This window comes from Cupressus sempervirens, chromosome 5 (genome assembly GCF_028749045.1).
Source record: "Cupressus sempervirens isolate cs-2001-9-10 chromosome 5, ASM2874904v1, whole genome shotgun sequence".
Lineage (NCBI taxonomy): Eukaryota > Viridiplantae > Streptophyta > Pinopsida > Cupressales > Cupressaceae > Cupressus > Cupressus sempervirens.
In genome coordinates, this window is record NC_143122.1 from 918,832,389 (window position 1) to 918,852,231 (window position 19,843).

A 19,843-nucleotide genomic window follows, 5' to 3' on the forward strand; every position below is an offset into this window, starting at 1 on the left:
ATGAAACCTGCGGGCCATCAGAGGTCCATCTCGACTAACGAATCGGCAGGTCCTAATCCTGTAAGATAATAATGAAGAGAGAGGCCTATGTGTTCGTTCCTATCTCGAAATGGAATCGGCTGAACAATTGCAATAGCCTTCTTCCTATGAAAGGCACTACAAAATATAATTGCTAACAAATTACCCTCAGAGACCCTCTAAATCACATATTAGGATGGCTAAATTCACTCACCCTACACGGGCCTTCCTTTTCTTAACCTGTGTTGCACTTTTCCTATTAGCATCGCATCCAGGAAACTTTGCTTTTAGCTTCCATCCTCTAACAGGTATAGAAAGGAAAAATGATGCCACATATCAAGAGAGTAATCAAGGAGCCCTACAGCTTACATGAAATGAAGCATCAGGGAACCTTCAGAACAGTTGCGGCTAGGCGTATTATACTGACCGTATTACGCTATGGAATAGGTCTACTGGGGCTCTGGCCAATTTTTCAACTTACTTTCAATTCAATATTGATCTGAACAACGAAATATACGATAATCATGGAAATGGACTTGCACTCTTCATGGCAACATTCAAACTGGAACCACCAGAAGATGCTTCTAGTGGATTTCTTGGCTTGTTTAATGAGGAAAGCTTTAAACAATCATCTTATCAGATGGTTGCTGTGGAGTTTGATACATACAACAACGATTGGAATCCTGATGACAATCATGTTGGGATCGACGTCAATAGCATTTTCTCGAAGTTCATTTTTTCGCTCAATACATCCAGTGTATTTAAGCGCTCTACACAACAAAATCTCACAAACACGACATGGGATGCCTGGGTGGATTATGATGGTGTAGAAAAGGTTCTGCACTTCTTTCTCTGGTATAATTCTTCTAAACCCAAAATCCCTCTATTTAACCACACAATAGATCTGAGCAACTGTCTACCTGAGTACATCAAGATTGGCTTCTCGGCTGCCACTGGAGAGTACACAAAGACGCACACCATAAAAGTTTGGAATTTTACTTCTAAATATTAGTGGGGAGTCGGACCTCCTGGTGAATTACTTAGAAATGGCAATGCAAACAGATTTTCTGTGAAAGTTTATTTGATATGTATGTTCTTCGTTATTGTGGTCCTATGTGGCTTCATAGTTGTTCGTTGGTGGCAGTATTTCAGAAAAAGGGGAAGAGAAGGTAAGGCTAGGGAAGAGAGCGATCCAGAGCTGGACGAATGCTGTTTTCATGCCCCCGAAGCTTTTCCTACGCCGAGCTCAGTTCCGCGACAGGAAATTTCTGCGAGAAAGAAAAGCTTGGACAAGGTGGCTTCGGCAGCGTTTACAAAGGAATCCTGCCCAGCACCGGGGAGGTGCTAGCTATGAAAAGAATAGCTCAAGGATCGAGACAAGGAAGAAAGGAGTATATCTCCGAAGTTCAAACAATTAGCAAGTTGAGACATCGTAATCTTGTGCGGATTTTAGGATGGTGCCATGAAAAGGGAGAGTTACTTCTGGTCTACGAGTACTTGCCAAATGGGAGTCTAGATAAACACATTTTTGGGGAAGAGGGGGATACGCTAGATTGGAGCCAAAGATATAGTATCGCCTGGGACATTGCCTCTGCTCTTGTTTATCTCCACGAAGAGTGGGACCAACGTGTCGTTCATCGAGACATGAAGGCAAGCAACGTAATGTTGGATTCTGATTTCAATGCCAAGTTGGGTGATTTTGGTTTGGCGAGACTGATGGAATGTGACCAGGAGGCTTCCCATACAACCATGGTGGCGGACACGTTGGGGTATGTTGCTCCAGAGTGCTACATAACAGGGAAAACTAGTCCAGAAGCTGACATGTACAGCTTTGGGGCGGTTACACTAGAAATTGCCTGTAGAAGGCGGTCGATTGATCACAGCCTTCTGGTCAACATCTATTGCATACTGGACCTTCTGATGTACGGACCACTTTCATTTGTAGATAGCATTTCTGACAAATATAACACATCTGTCGCATTTTAAGGCTATCCAGTTGTTGTCGAAACTGCATTTGGGATCTATAGAAATTATTCTTAAGAAATACAGTTGGGTTTTGTATATTTTCTCTGTTGCCTTGTACACCTAAATTTATCCTATTTTGGCTTGTAGGATGAGGTGTTTCAGGAACACGGTCTGTTGCTCTTGAATTTTCATTCTAGTGACTCATTTCCACAAATACAGGTAATGCTTGATTGTACCTATCACTTATTCAAAATCAACTTCATGTCTCCCTTGTGTTTCAAAATGAGATACTTCATCGGATGTTCGTTGATGAGGAATTCTATCCCTATTTTGTAATTCCAATTCTTGTATTAGCAATCCTGCCCTTCTTCTAGCATAATTTAGTCGTCGGACTTCATTTTTCCTTCTTCTTTCTTCTTCTCTTTCAGCTTGTGTCATTTGTTCTTCTCGTTGTCTACGATACTCTCTCTGGTATTCTCTCTGGAATGCTCTTTGTTGCTCCATTTGCTATTTTCTTCTTTCTTGATCCGATTGGAAATGCATACTTGATTTATTCATTTCTATGAAATAAATTTGTAACCAAGCATTAAAAAAATAGTAGATTTAGTAAATTATTTTTTATAAAATTGGTTAAAAATATCACATTAATTTATTGGCATTGCACTTTAGATAAGATAGATATTTATTCATTTCTAATTAATAGTTTAACAATTCACAAATACATATAGGAGGATCTTTTTTGTGTAGATAAGATCTACAAATATACTAAATACCAAATAGTCTTGTATGTATAATACTAAATTTATTTAAGACAAAGGAAAAATAACATACGTTCATCAAAATTGATAAGTCGAACAAACAAATTAATAAAAAAAAATTGATAATGTCAAATAATATGACTCCTAGATTTCATTATAGTGATGCAAAAACATGTGGAATTCATCAGTGAGGAAAAGGTTATTTTCGCCATCAATGTGCTCTTCATCATAGCAGATGTCTTTCATAAATTCAAAGAACTAAAATGATTTCCTCCATGCGTCATGAATTTCCTTTGTATATTGTCCCATCTGCAAGATTTGAGAATCTTTGACACCTCGAACATGAAAGCTCACATTATGAATTTCATCTGTAATTTTTTTACAAGACTCAGAAATGATTGTTCCCAAACTATCCAAATAATTTTGAACAATTTGGCTTGATTGCACCAAGTCGTTTGGGAGAAGTGGGCTTGTGATAGTGTTCTCAGAATTATTTTGTTGAGCATCCATAGTTAATTTTTTTCTGATATCTATAATGTAAGGATAAAAAATGGTCAGTATCAAAATCATAAGAATTAAGCTATGCATATATAGAAATAAATTTGTATTTGAGAGAGAAGAAGATTTGTTTGATTCTTTGTTATTGACATAATTCTACGCATTTAATTTCTTTTAACAAAAACCTTATATCTTCTTAATATTATTTATATAATGTTCTAATCTTTGATTTAAAAATTTAATAGTAAAACCTAACTTCAAATATTAAGGAAAAAATAGATAACATTTAATGAAGTATTGTTTTTTATTTTTTTCATAGTTTGATAGACGTTAAAATTGAGATTTATAAGTAGAATAAAATTTATAAAAATTAAAAGACATTCTTAAATATAAAATTTAAATTTCCTAATCCATCATTTCATTTAAATGTGTATTAATCTTTCAGACTTAGTTGATAGATCTAATTGAACTTTTCTAATCTATTTTAATATAAGGTTGAAATTTATAAATTTGAGAAAATTTGAAAAGAATATTAGAGATTATATCAAGGCCTAGGACCTACTTCTTATATCACAAGACAAGGTAGAGACCATGTAGTTTCTATTCTAACAAAGCTTTTAAGAATTATTTTTTCATAAATTTTGTTCCTTAAAAATACATAACTAAATGATACCTATAATTTTAAACTTTGTTTTATTATCAACCAATAAAAAATTATTTTCCCATAAGTCTATTCTCAAAGGATGCATAACAACAATACAATAATATTGATCAATCAATATAACATGAAAAATAGTATAATCTAAAATTTTATATATTAAAAATGATCTATCTATTAAAAAGATTACTACTCATTAATAAAAATTAATGTATCATGCATTATAAATATATAAATTAATTATAATTGTACATGTGTATCTATGTTTATTTATCTAAACTTGGATGTTTGATAAAATATATAATGGATTGGTTTCAAATTAATTTTCTATATCTTAAAAAAAAAAACTCCTATTTTTATTAAAGAGTTTAGTTAAAGTATTAGATTTAAATTGCTTCATGATGTATAATGAGCTTATCTGAATTATTCTACTACCATTAGATATCATGATAGTAGTTGATAAAACCTATAATAGTATAATTAGCTAATCTCAAATCCATCTACTTTTATTTAATAGGACAATAATAGTTCATAGGACCTATAGCATATAATTAGTTGATTAAAAATTATTCTACTTTTGTTGAAAATCTTAATAATAGTTTGTAGGAGCTATAATTGATATAAATCTCATCTACTTTTATTTAACATCATGATAATAGTTCACATGACCCATACTATATAATTAGTTGATCTAAAATCTACCTACTACTCTTCAACATGATGATGATAGTTCATAGAATGCAACACTTATATAAAGATTTAAAATCTTACAAGATCAAATCTAAAAACAACGTTGAACCCATCTACTACTACATTTTTTATTCTTGCTAAAATATTTTGAATATTAATTTAACTAAATCATAATTTTATACTAATATATTTTTTGAGACCAAATTATTTATCTAAATAAATTTTAAAAATTGTAAAACATATAATTATAAAAAATTGCAAACAATTATTATTATTAATCCACATAGTAAATAAATCTAAAAAAATTTATAAGGTTTTCTAATATCAATAATTTGAGAGCATATCTAAATTTTAACAATATAACATGAAAAATAGTATAATCTAAAATTTTATATATTTAAATTGATCTATCTATTAAAAAGATTACTACTCATTAATAAAAATTAAAAATTAAAACATATAATTATAAAAATTGCAAAAAATTACCATTATTAATGTTATTTTAAAATATCTTTGTAATGTTATTTTAATAATAGATAGAGGAATATAATCATTGATTCGAATAATCTAATGAAGAAGTCAGATTAATTAATACTATAATATCTAAATTCTAAAAATCTAATGTTTTGAATGAAGAGAAAGAAATAGAAAGAAATCTGCAATTGAGTAGAATTTCTAATATAACAAAGTTTCTATGAAAATTTAAGGAAACTATGCAGATTTTAAAATAGGAAAAAACTACACAATAAAAGTTTCTAAATTGGAAGAAATACAAATCTACAATGTTTCTAATTGAGAAGAATTTCTATTCTATCAAAGTTTCTAAGAAAAATTAAGGAAATTATAGAGCTTTGAAAATAAGAAAAACCAACACAATAAAAGTTTCAAAAATAGAAGAAATCAAAACACATAAACATACATACTCAGAATAATGATCCTGTTGCTCAATCCAATGTTGAATAGAAATCATAATATTGATCCTATTACTCAATCCAATGTTGAATAGAAATCAGAATATCGATCTTGTTGTTAAATACAATGTTGCATAAAAAAGAAAATAGGCTCTTGCCATATATAATGTTGATGTGTGATGGTTCAACTTCAAAGAATTGAAAACATGTAACGCGTAAAAATGGAGCATAAGGCAAGACATTTGGTTTTCTTGTCATAATAGATTATTGGCTTTCTTCTTGCTCGAGTGAATGACAAAGAAATATATTTAGAAACATCTAAATGTATCTTCACACTGTCAGCAATAAACTGTTATTTGATGACGACCTAACTGAACCTGACATTTGGAATTACGGACTCGCAGGTCGCGTGTTTAGTGTTTGGAAATATCGAAGCGTTCAAACCAAAAATACAGTGTGGTTAATGAGGGAATGGGAAGCATAAATGTTAAGCATTGCTGGTCAATTCCAAATGGAATTCCAATAAAGGACGTAGTATAACTGTTCAACTACGTATCATATTTTTTCAAAATGTTAGATTGTTTACAACAAAATGTGCTCCCATTGTAGAAGCCTCTCGGCTTAATTAACGCCTCTTAGAGAAAACAAATTGACGAGGCATTAAAATACTATACGAAAAAATGGATGTCTATGATATTCGGCATTTGTGGACCATGCCTATTTGCCTTAAAAAAGACTGAACTCGTGGAAGTTCACAACAAGAACCCCCGATAGTTTCAACCAGTTTGATGTTTTTCGTTCATAATGGCCAAAGGCATTCCACGACAAATTCCATAGCGGATGACATCGAAAATATTTCTCTTGCACGCTCTTCATATCTCAACCAAGACCTTGATGGAACCTGCGTGTCATCGAGGTTTCATCATCACTAACAATTTCCTAGGTCTTATTGGTAAAAAAAAAATAACAAAATTTAACGCAACACGGATAGGCCTATGTGTTCGTTGGTATGTCAAAATGTAATCACCCGACCGACTACATTAAGAAATGCTCAACTTCTATGTGTTTTCTAGGGAATGCCGAATCATAAAATCAGTAAGTAAAATAGAGACAACAAACTAACAAGGAATTTAATGTTTTATAAAAATGACTCGACTTATATGCTAACCACCATCTTCTGTACCATGCATGTCTGCCTTCAAAAAGACTGAAATTTAATATCGAACAAGAAGCCCATGAATTTCAACGTTAGTTTTCTACTTTATTAGAATATCCATGGGGATTTCCACTAAGAATGCCATATCGCCTGATATCGAAAACACTTTCCCATCTGGTGTCCCAAGATTACAGTTTGGCGAGATGAGTGGAATATTAGTTGGGAGGGTTTAAAGATATTTAGTCAAATGTTGCAAAGTGAGCAATATCGGTTGAAATTTTATATTATATCATATAAGGATGAGGTGCTCAGTATTATATGTGTATCATATGTGTTTTAAATGTTAAAAGAGTAAACAAGATTAGCATTAAAATATCAAGAGCACCATATTGGTCTAGAGTATTTTCTCTTCCATGCAAGATATCCAAATACAAATAACAAAGAGTGATTGTCACTGTATCACACCTTTTAAGCTATATGACGAATTCTAGATGATGCAGACCACATTGGATGGTTAATGTTAAACTCCATGAGGTTCCAACTAGGTAGTGAATCCTCCATCGGTCGTTGCATATACCTATGCACTTAATCAACTCTTCTAATACATTCATCCTTAATCTATTATTACAAATCTAAAATCTTTCTCTAGCTCACAAATATGATATAGTGCAATACATTTGAAAAGATGAGAAATTTTTTAATGGAGAAATCACAATATATATAAACTTGCCTGCCACCAAAAGAAAATACCCTATACATCACCGAACCTGTAGAGACTTAGACAGACAATAACAAAAAAAAGAGTTTAAATAAATGGAAAACTACAACATCATGTAGCAGTTATCCTAATGGTTGAATAATTTTTCAGTGGCATGAAAGAAATAGCCACCGCAAATAGAATAACAAAATCTTCATTTTTCAAATTTAAATAACAGAAACCAATGACTTAAGAATTCTAATCATAGAAAGACCAATGCAATCACCTCTCCTTTATCATAAAATCTAAAGACTGCACTACGAAATGGGGGAAATCATACCAGAGTTAAGCTCTACTATAGTAGATATCCTTAACAAACCTAATATTTGTACAACTTAACACACAATCTCAATGTGGAAGTGGGAGAAAACTTTGCACAAATTTATCTACAAAATTGTATTTCAATAATCTGTCAAAAACTCACAAATTTGATGACAAGAAAAATTTACAAATAACTTTTGATAGTGACCCCAAAAGGAAAAACAAATATCAAATCAATTTTCACTTTTGTTTGCAGGGAACTTAAAAACCATCATAGACTCTAGAATAGATCCAAAAGGTCTACAACAATTCATGAGAAATTTAGGAACAATCTGGAACCATAAATGAAAAGGCATTCACCCATGACAGTTGTAACTATAGTATTAAATTTCATGTATAAAAAGTATTAATTAATCTTACATTGTCCTTGCATTTCAGCTGTCTATTTTATCGTTCCTATCCACTCTAGCCTGGGCAATTAAAAAAAATTACAATGTGTTAATAATTTTAAACTGCCATTTGTTCATTGGTTGGAATAGTTTTCTTTTAGAATTCTTAATAGATAAAATATAAAACCCCTAGAAAAATGCATACAGACTAATGAGAAAATAAGAATAATTAATAAAAATGAAATTAAAAATATGTATGCACTACATACTATAGGATAAATTTTATTGATGTGTGATATTTCTATGAAGATTTAACTGTGTATTTTTTCAGTCAAACTTATTGACCCATGTTTCATGAGTAGTGATTCAACATGAATCCATCCCTCATTAGAATAAATAGAATTCTTGGTTTCTGAAATTAATAACTCTGCATATTGTAGGAAAAACTCTTCTACTATCTTTTTGATTGAGGTTTTTGGTGTTTCACTTTTAATATTTCTTAGTATCCTATTTGGTAACCATGCCACTTTCTTATAGTTTTTCAAACCCATTGAGCTAAATAAAAAATAAATAAAAATCGATGTAAATTCTCTCAACTCATTAGATTTTTTGTATTTTTGCATGGCTCTAGTAATGATTTACTCTACTAAGAAATCCCTATATATCTTACGCCAAAACTTGCAATCCATCAAGTAGTCTCTTGAAGTGTAAATAAATGCTCATATGATGATAATATTTTTGAAAACAATGCAATATATTTTGTCGCTCATTTTAGCATTTGACAAAATATATACATTCTTAGTTCTTTGCATGGATTTTGAATTGGAATTGCTTAAGATTTGTTTTATACTTTTTTTTTTCCTAGTATTCAACATCAAAATATTTACAAACATGGAAAATTTTGAGTCTTATAATTCTATTTTGTGCATTTTGTCAATAAATATTTTCCAACATCAACCGTCTATCAAAAATTTTTGCATGCATATTGACATTTTCTCAACTCACTCGATGAGTACATTTATATTTGTAGATTCATAATTTCTCACATTTTGGGGCACTATTCTTACAATGGTAAGGGATAAAAGTAGCATTGGGGACCTTAAAATACAAATTGAACAACAAACAAACTAAAAAATAGGTTTCCTCTAGTCTTATATTGCCTCAAAATAAAATAAAAAATAGATTTTCATTTGTCATTAAATGTTTAAATTTTTTAAAATTGTTTATTCGTAAATTATTTCTAATTATTGATAATTTTTGTAATTTGGATAAATAAATGTAGATAATTTTAATAATCCTTATAGGACTTAGATTAGTCTGGTTTAAATTAAATATTTATGTCCTAAGCTAAATTAGTAAAGATATAATAATTGAGCTTGTATGTTTGACAAAGATATAACTCTGTTATTGGCATGGGCTTTTCAGTGTTGTAGCTGGTAGACATCAATGATACGTTTTATGAAATCATTGCATATAGAGCATGACACTGGAACTATTATACTGCTACATCCTAAGCTAAATGAGTAAAGATATAATAATTTAGTCTAAGACATTCAAAGTAAAGGTGTAGGTAGGAGCTTGTATGTTTGACAAAGATATAACTGTGCTATTAGCATGGGCTTCTGATTGTTGTAGGTGGTAGACATCAATGGAGCTATCCTTTTATTAATTGATATGTTTTATGAAATCATTGCATATAGAGCATGACATTATTGGGAACTATTATACTATTGTCAGCCTATGAATATGTTTTTGCTACTATTCTTGATTTCCTCTTCATGCCCTCTTGACTCCACATGTCATATACAGGCTTGTTTCTCTTCACAAGAGTGCACATATACTTACAAGTCAAGCATGTTAAATACAACTATTGTCTAAGACTGTAAAGCTTAACACATAGAAAAATAATATTTATTTACAATATGTGTAATTCTAGTTTCTATGATATTACAATTTCCATCAGAGGTCCTACTGATTCCATTTGTCCTTCCTCATTAATACAACTAAATTGGTATGCCCCTAAGCTTCCATTAACATTTTCAAGAACCATGCGATCTTGAACAACACAATAGCCATGATTGTTGTCAAGTCTTCCCTCATTTTACATATTATCACAAGTACCTACAAATAAAATTTCATCCAATTTAAAGTTCAATTCTGTATGCATTATCTTCAATTCCATTCCTAGACTTCTTAAGATGTCCCTATGATGCACCTACATCATGAACTTCATGAATCATTTCTACATTTGATTTTTTTCCATGCTTAATGTCCAATTTTTATTATAATTTTAATCATTGTGCTAAGATGGGAGCTCTAATTTTGTAAAAAAGTAGGCTCCATCAAGATCAACAAAACCTTTTAAAGTAATAGCATAGAAGAAACTAAAGAAAAGAAATGAATTCTTGTAAGTAAAAGGATCCTAGCAACCTATTCAAAGGAGAAGAAAAAACATGTCAATTAAATTACAAGAACTTAATCATTGATAATGAGGACAATTTTTCCATAGAAAGTCAAATTATGATATTGCTAAGAGGGTTTTACAATATAATCATTTGTTAATAAAGAAGGCAAATTTTAAATTCTAGAAAAACTAAGAAAGATTTAAGTTAGAGGCCTTTCCTTATAGATGATCATATTATGATTTATGATGAATCCATAAAGGCAAGATTTCTTTTCTTCTCTTAATATATTTCGATAGAGAAATCTAGAAACCCCTTGGATCCATCTATTTGGGGTCCCATTATAGGAAAAAATAGGAGATAGAATAGTAGCGCATATGGTTGCTCCATATGCTAGAAAAACCATGCTCTTTCGTAGTAAACTCGTGTCCAAAGGTTTCAAAAGAATGTGTAAAACATTTAATGTTCTTTTACATTAAAAAAATCATTTTATGGTCCTAAAACAACTTAATAGGTCATTTCTGATATGTACTTGTTCTTCTTGCTTATTTGTATGACAATTAAACACAGTAGGCTCAGTGTATGTCATCATTGGTTGGCCCATCTTGTCCATAGTTAGAGAAGCTTATTTTATTGTTGTGAATCCACTATGTGTTGTGTAGGGGGAATGATAGCAAAACCAAGTAGAAAGAAAGATCTACTTTATATTATGCTATTAGTCAAATATCTATTTTAAAAATTGGCATAGATATGATATTTTATAAGTTTGGACATCTTCAAGTGACACAAAAAATTCTGAAGATGAGGTAGAAAATACATCAATTTCTAAGAAAGATTTGGAGAATGAGCATAGAATGCTTGGATCAATGTATTGCCCAAAAAAGTATGACACAAGAGATTTCAACAGAGAATACCTAGACCAACACATTGTCCACAAAGTTATGACACAAGAAAGTTCAATGGAAGACTTTCTAAAAGAAATGGAATCAAACACTGATTTCCAAAATAGAAAGCTTGGATTATGAAGTTGTGGGTGTTAATATATTTCAAGGTTTCATTATGGAGTTTTTTTGTTCTATATTATTTAAACTAAAGCTATCTAAGTAGATGCTTTACTACAAATTGTTTTCATGGATTGACTACAATTGGGTATACATTATTTTGTGTGGGAATTCCTTAATGGGAAAGTGCAGTCTCTTTATGACCACAATTATCACATGCTAATAACTATATTTATCTACTATGCCTGGAACATCAACTTCTAGAACTAAATACACACTAGGTTGGATAAAAATTACTTTATCCAACTGAATGGATTCTACTGTTGTGATAGAAATCCAAAAACCTAAAACTAGTGTTTATAGCTTGTCAAAACTATTTAGATGCATCCTCCTTCGAATAGGAATGACAATGCTCGACTTAAACCAAAAAGTATTCAGTATAAACTGCTCTTACTTTGAAGGCCTTATGCATCCAGTGAGATTTTATGCAACTCACAACAAATTTTTTTTATTATAATGGCTATTTTCTTCCTACACCCTTACTGCACCCTTCACTATTTTCTTACTCTTCACATCTCCCTATCATTGCCCCACAACCCCACTTCTCTTTCTTGGTCACAATAGCCTACCTAATTTCCAATGCACTCCCCTATTTTATTACACTCAATTTGGCTTGTTTTTAAGTTCTTTAAAATTTTCTTCCATCATCTTCCCTATGAAAATTCAACTTCTACTTGATGTGTATTTTTGTGTTTAGAATTTGAGTTTAATGGTCTTCTTGGACAACAATCTAAAATTGATTCAATAAATTAGTTACTTTTAAAGGCTTTTAGTCTTGGCATATGTGGTGATGAAAAATACTTGTCATGCCTGTGTTTACTTCCACATTAGGTGTACGTGTGTATGAGGTCAATTGTAGCTAAAATCTTTCTCTGTTTTTGTATGTGCATACCCATTTCCAAAGCCTCAAGTTAGCACATGTAGAGAACATACTTGTAAAGGTTTTTAAATTAGAGTTTAGTTTTTTTAAAACTATCAAAAGCTTTAGCCTTTTAAGCAACATTTGAAACCATGTATTAAAGTTTACAATTACAACAAGTTTAAGTTCCATCTAATTTGTTTCAACATCTATGTGATGAGCATGCAATCTTGAGTGCAAGATGTAAAGCTACCAAAGCCTATCACCATCTATCCACATGCAAGTCTCAAGTCATCATCAATGTTCCTACTCATTGAATCAATCTACCTTGCTCCCTTCTTGTATCTCTTATTTGTAAAGCCTTAGACTATTATTTTTCCTTATTTTAAAAGGTGCTAGCTCAATGGATGAGCCCCTGCATTACAAGCAAGGGATGGTGGTTCAAATCCATCATGCCTTAACATGAATTAATTAATTACACTGCAATATATATATATATATATATATATATATATATATATAACTTATTATTTTGATACCATCTTTTCGCTAACTATTTTCAAGAAGAAAATAAGCGAGATTAAAGACGTTTCTATAAAGAAAATACTAAAATCATCTCTAAGACACAATAATAGTGTTGTTCCTTATTGTCTTTCTAAGACAATAGTCTAAGACACTCACTTAAAGACAATACTTAAGACAATACACAATTTTTTTTTTTGTCTCCATTGACAACAATTTACTCAAAAATTATCTCCAATATTATCTTAAAACCCCACTTCATGTTGTAGTGATCACCCAATGTCCTAATCTTTAAAAAAAAGATTCATCTTCTATTTTGATCAAAAGAGAGGGACCTCGGCTCCTTTAAGTGCTCTTGTTTTCTATGAAATTTCGGATCATAATATTAGAGAAAACAAACTCACGATGTTATATGGAAAATTGGACGTTTATGATATCCAACATTTTGTGGGCCATGCCTATTCACCTTGAAAAGACTAAACTTGCAGAACATTGCAACAAGAACCATCGAGAATTTCAACGTATTCAATGTGTTTCTTTAGTAATGCCCAAAGGCATTCCACAAAAAATTCCGTAGCGGATGACATCAAAAATATTTCTCTTGCGCGCTCTTCATGATATGTCAACGTCAACGAAGACCTCGTTGCGTTTCGTCGAAGTTTCATCATGACTAGCAATTTCCCAGGGCTTATCCGTCACAAAAAAATAATGAAATTTAACGCAACACGGAGAGGCCTATCTGCTCGTTGGTAGGCCAAAATGGAATCATCCGACCAACTGCAAGAAATGCTTAACTTCTATGTGTTTTCTAGGAAATGCCGAATCATAAAATCAATTAGTTATCTAGAGAGAACAAATTAACGAGGCATTTAATGTTTTGTAGAAACAACTCCACTTATATGCTATCCACCGTCTTGTGCACCATGTCCGCGATCCTTCATAAAGACTAAAATGCATTATCAAATGGAACTATTATACTTTTGCCAGCCTATGAATATGTTTTTGCTACTATTCTTGATTTCCTCTTCATGCCCTCTCGACTCCACATGTCATATACAGGCTTGTTTCTCTTCACAAGAGTGCACATATACTTACAAGTCAAGCATGTTAAATACTCCTATTGTCTGGGACTGTAAAGCTTAACAAACAGAAAATAATATTTATTTACAATATGTGTAATTCTAGTTTCTATGATATTACAATTTCCATCAGAGGTCCTACTGATTCCATTTGTCCTTCCTCATTAATACAACTAAATTGGTATGCCCCTAAGCTTCCATTAACATTTGCAAGAACCATGCGATCTTGAACAGCACTATAGCCATGATTGTTGTCAAGTCTTCCCTCATTTTACATGTTATCACAAGTACCTAAAAGTAAAATTTCATCCAATTTAAAGTTCAATGCTGTATGCATTATCTTCAATTCCATTCCTAGACTTCTTAAGATGTCCCTATGATGCACCTGCATCATGAACTTCATGAATCATTTCTACATTTGATGTTTTTTCCATGTTTAATGTCCAATTTTTGTTATAATTTGAATCATTGTGCTAAGATGGGAGCTCTAATTTTGTAAAAAAGTAGGCTCCATCAAGATCAACAAAAGCTTTTAAAGTAATAGCATAGAAGAAACTAAAGAAAAGAAATGAATTCTTGTAAGTAAAAGGATCCTAGCAACGTATGCAAAGGAGAAGAAAATACCTGTCAATTGAATTACAAGAACTTAATCATTGATAATGAGGACAATTTTTCCATAGAAAGTCAAATTATGATATTGCTAAGAGGGTTTTACAATATAATCATTTGTTAATAAAGAAGGCAAATTTTAAATTCTAGAAAAACTGAGAAAGATTTTAGTTAGAGGCCTTTCCTTTTAGATTATCATATTATGATTTATGATGAATCCATAAAGGCTAGATTTATTTTCTTCTCTTAATATATATCGATAGAGAAATCTAGAAACCCCTTGGATCCATGTATTTGGGGTCCCATTATAGGAAAAAATAGGACATAGAATAGTAGCACATATGGTTGCTCCATATGCTGGAAAAACCATGCTCTTTCGTAGGAAACTCGTGTCCAAAGGTTTCAAAAGAATGTGTAAAAAATTTAATGTTCTTTTACAAAAAAAAATGCATTTTATGGTCCTAAAACAACTTAAAAGGTCATTTCTGATGTGCACTTATGTTCTTCTTGCTTATTTGTATGGCAATTAAACACAGTAGGCTGATTGTATGTTATCATTGGCTGGCCCATCTTGTCCATAGTTAGAGAAGCTTATTTTATTGTTGTGAATCCACTGCATGTTGTGTAGGGGGAATGATAATGTCAACATAGTTGGTAGGCCAAAATGGAATCATCCGACCAACTGCAAGAAATGCTTAACTTCTATGTGTTTTCTAGGAAATGCCGAATCATAAAATTAGTTAGTGATCTAGAGAGAACAAACTAACGAGGCATTTAACATTTTGTAGAAACAACTCGACTTATATGCTATCCACCGTCTTGTGCACCATGCCCGCCTGCCTTCATAAAGACTGAAATGGAATATCAAACGAGAAGCCCATGTATTTTACAATTAGTTTGTACTTCGTTAGAATATCCACAAGGATTTCCACCAAGAATTATACGTTGCTTGATATCAAAAAGAGTTTTCTTGGGCTCTGATCCCTACGTCCACGAAGAGCTCGATGAAATCTGCAGGCCATCAAAGGTCCATCCCGACTAACCAATCGGCAGGTCCTAATCCTGTAAGATAATAATGAAGACAGAGGCCTATGTGTTCGTTCCTATCTCGAAATGGAATCGGCTGAACAATTGCAATAGCCTTCTTCCTATGAAAGGCACTACAAAATATAATTGCTAACAAATTACCCTCAGAGACCCTCTAAATCACATATTAGGATGGCTAAATTCACTCACCCTACACGGGCCTTCCTTTTCTTAACCTGTGTTGCTCTTTTCCTATTATCATCGCATGCAGGAAACGTTACTTTTAGCTTCCCTCCTCTAACAGGTATAGAAAGGAAAAATGATGCCACATATCAAGAGAGTAATCAAGGAGCCCTGCAGCTTACATGAAATGAAGCATCAGGGAACCTTAAGAACAGTTCCAGCTGGGCATATTATACTGACCGTATTCCGCTATGGAATAGGTCTACTGGGGCTCTGGCCAATTTTTCAACTTACTTTCAATTCAATATTGATCTGAACAACGAAATATACGATAATCATGGAGATGGACTTGCGCTCTTCATGGCACCATTCGAACTGGAACCACCAGAAGACGCTTATGATGGATTTCTTGGCTTGTTTAATGAGGAAAGCTTTAAACAATCATCTTATCAGATGGTTGCTGTGGAGTTTGATACATACAACAACAATTGGGATCTTGATGACAATCATGTCGGGATCAACGTCAATAGCATTTTTTTGAAGTTGATTTTTCCGCTCAATACATCTAGTCTATTCAATCGCTCTACAGACCAAAATCTCACAAACGCGACATGGGATGCCTGGGTGGATTATGACGGTGTAGAAAAGGTTCTGCACTTCTTTCTCTCGTATAATTCTTCTAAACCCAAAATCCCTCTATTTAACCACACAATAGATCGCAGCAACTGTCTACCAGAGTACATCAAGATTGGCTTCTCGGCTGCCATTGGAGAGTACACAGAGACGCACACCGTAAAAGTTTGGAATTTTACTTCTAAATATTCGTGGGAAGTCGGACCTCCTGGTGAATTACTTAGAAATGGCAATGCAAACAGATTTTTTGTGAAAGTTTATTTGATATGCGTGTTCTTCGTTGTTGTGTTCCTATGTGGCTTCATAGTTGTTCGCTGGTGGCAGTATTTCAGAAAAAGGGGAAGAGAAGGTAAGGCTAGGGAAGAGAGCGATCCAGAGCTAGACGAATGCTGTTCTCATGGCCCCCGAAGCTTTTCCTACGCCGAGCTCAGTGCCGCGACAAGAAATTTCTGCGAGAAAGAAAAGCTTGGACAAGGCGGCTTCGGCAGCGTTTACAAAGGAATCCTGCCCAGCACAGGGGACGCGCTGGTTGTGAAAAGAATAGCTCAAGGATCGAGACAAGGAAGAAAGGAGTATGTCTCCGAAGTTCAAACAATCAGCAGGTTGAGACACCGTAATCTTGTGCAGCTTTTAGGATGGTGCCACGAAAAGGGAGAGTTACTTCTGGTCTACGAGTACTCTCCAAATGGGAATCGGGATAAACACATTTTTGGTGAACAGGAGGATACGCTTGATTGGAGCCGAAGATATAGTATTGCCTGTGACATTACCTCTGCTCTTGTTTATCTCCACGAAGAGTGGGACCAGCTGTCGTTCATCGAGACGTGAAGGCAAGCAACGTAATGTTGGATTCTGATTTCAATGCCAAGTTGGGTGATTTTGGTTTGGCGAGACTGATGGAACGTGTCTAGGAGGATTCCCATACGACCATGGTGGCGGGCACGCGAGGGTATGTTGCTCTAGAGTGCTACATAAAAGGGAAAACCAGTCCAGAAGCTGACGTGTACAGCTTTTGGGCGGTTACACTAGAAATTGCCTGCGGAAGGCGGCCGATTGATCACAGCCTTGAAGAACACAATTGTTTCCCTTTTCTTGTCAACATCTATTGCATACTGGACCTTCTGATGTACGGACCACTTTCATTCGCAGATAGCATTCCTGACAAATATAACACATCTGTGGCATTTTCAAGCTATCCAGTTGTTGTCGAAACTTCATTTGAGATCTATAGAAATTATCCTTCAGAAATACAGGTGGGTTTTGTATATTTTCTCTGTTGCCTTATCCACCTAAATTTATCCTATTTTGGCTTGTAGGATGAGGTGTTTCAGGAACACGCTCTATTGTTCTTGAATTTTCATTCTGGTGACTCATTTCCACAAATACAGGTAATGCTTGATTGTACCTCTCACTTGATTCAAAATCAACTTCATGTCTCCCTTGTGTTTCAAAATGAGATACTTCATCGGATGTTCGTTGACGAGTAATTCTATCCCTATTTTGTAATTCCAATTCTTGTATTAGCAATCCTACCCTCCTTCTAGCATAATTTAGTCGTCAGACTTCATTTTTCCTTCTTCTTTTTTCTTCTCTTTCATCTTGTGTCATTTGTTCTTGTCGTCGTCTACGATACTCTCTCTGGTATTCTCTCTGGTATGCTCTTTGTTGCTCCATTTGGTATTGTCTTCTTTCTTGATCCGATTGTATTCGTAAATTATTTCTAATTATTGATAATTTTTGTAATTTGGATAAATAAATGTAGATAATTTTAATAATCCTTATAGGACTTAGATTAGTCTGGTTTAAATTAAATATTTATGTCCTAAGATAAATGAGTAAAGATATAACAATTGAGCTTGTATGTTTGACAAAGATATAACTCTATTATTGGCATTGGCTTTCGAGTTTTGTAGCTGGTAGACATCAATGGAGTTGTCTTTTTCTCAACTGATATGTTTTATGAAATCATTACATATAGAGCATGACACTGGAACTATTATACTGCTACGTCCTAAGCTAAATGAGTAAAGACACAATAATTTAGTCTAAGACATTCAAAGTAAAGGTGTAGGTGGGAGCTTGTACATTTGACAAAGACAGAAACCAAAAAAATCTTCATTTTTCAAATTTAAATAACAGAAACCAATGACTTAAGAATTCTAATCATAGAAAAACCAATGCAATGACCTCTCCTTTATCATAAAATCTAAAGACTGCACTACGAAATGGGGGAAATCATACCAGAGTTAAGCTCTGCTATAGTGGGAGAAAACCTTGCACAAATTTATCTACAAAATTGTATTTAAATAATCTATCAAAAACTCACAAATTTGATGACAACAATAAATTACAGATAACTTTTGATAGTGACCTCAAAAGGAAAAACAAATATCAAATCAATTTTCACTTTTGTTTGCAGGGAACTTAAAAATCATCTTAGACTCTAGAATAGATCCAAAAGGTCTACAACAATTCACAAGAAATTTAGGAACAATCTGGAGCTATAAATGGAAAGGCATTCACCCACGACAGTTGTAACTATAGTATAAATGTCATGTTTAAAAAGTATTAAGTAATCTTACATTGTCCTTGCATTTCAGTTGTCTATTTTATCTTTCCAGTCCACTCTAGCCTGGGCAATAAAAAAAAACATTACAATGTGTTAATAATTTTAAACTGCCATTTTTTCATTGGTTGGAATAGTTTTCTTTTAAAATTCTCAATAGATAAAATATAAAACCCCTAGCGAAATGCATACGGACTAATGAAAAAATAAGAATAATTAATAAAAATGAAATTAAAAATATGTATGCACTACATACTATAGGATAAATTTTATTGATGTGTGATATTGCTATCAAGATTTAACTGTGTAGTTTTTGAGTCAAACTTAGTGTCCCATGATTCATGAGTAGTGATTCAACATGAATCCATCCCTCATTAGAATAAATAGAATTCTTGGTTTCTGAAATTAATAACTCTGCATATTGTAGGAAAAACTGTTCTACTATCTTTTTGATTGAGGTTTTTGGTGTTTCACTTTTAATTTTTCTTAGTATCCTATTTGGTAACCATGCCACTTTCTTATAGTTTTTCAAACCCATTGAGCTAAATAAAAAATAAATTAAATCGATGTAAATTCTCTCAACTCATTAGATTTTTTGTATTTTTGCATGGCTCTAGTAATGATTTATTCTACAAAGAAATCCCTATATATCTTACGCCAAAACTTGCAATCCATCAAGTAGTCTCTTGAAGTGTAAATAAATGCTCATATGATGATAATATTTTTGGAAACAATTCAATATATTTAGTTGCTGATTTTAGCATTTGACAAAATATATACATGCTTAAGTCTTTGCATGGATTTCAATTTGGAATTGCTTAAGATTTGTTTTTTAATTATTT

General features: G+C 32.7%; 2 protein-coding genes across 2 annotated transcripts; both read left to right on the top strand.

Moving 5' to 3' along the window:
- Nucleotides 1–2,004, top strand: LOC149558935 (L-type lectin-domain containing receptor kinase IX.1-like). Its single transcript, XM_089831137.1, has 4 exons — nt 1–60; nt 431–1,003; nt 1,146–1,359; nt 1,472–2,004. Exons 1-4 carry the CDS (start codon nt 1–3, stop codon nt 2,002–2,004), a joined length of 1,380 nt encoding a protein of 459 aa, XP_089687263.1.
- A 3,816-nt stretch (nt 2,005–5,820) lies between these two features.
- LOC149558936 (L-type lectin-domain containing receptor kinase IX.1-like) lies at nt 5,821–17,263 on the top strand. The gene is made up of 2 exons (XM_089831138.1): nt 5,821–5,957; nt 16,063–17,263. Exons 1-2 carry the CDS (start codon nt 5,821–5,823, stop codon nt 17,261–17,263), a joined length of 1,338 nt encoding a protein of 445 aa, XP_089687264.1.
- Nucleotides 17,264–19,843: the final 2,580 nt, after the last annotated feature.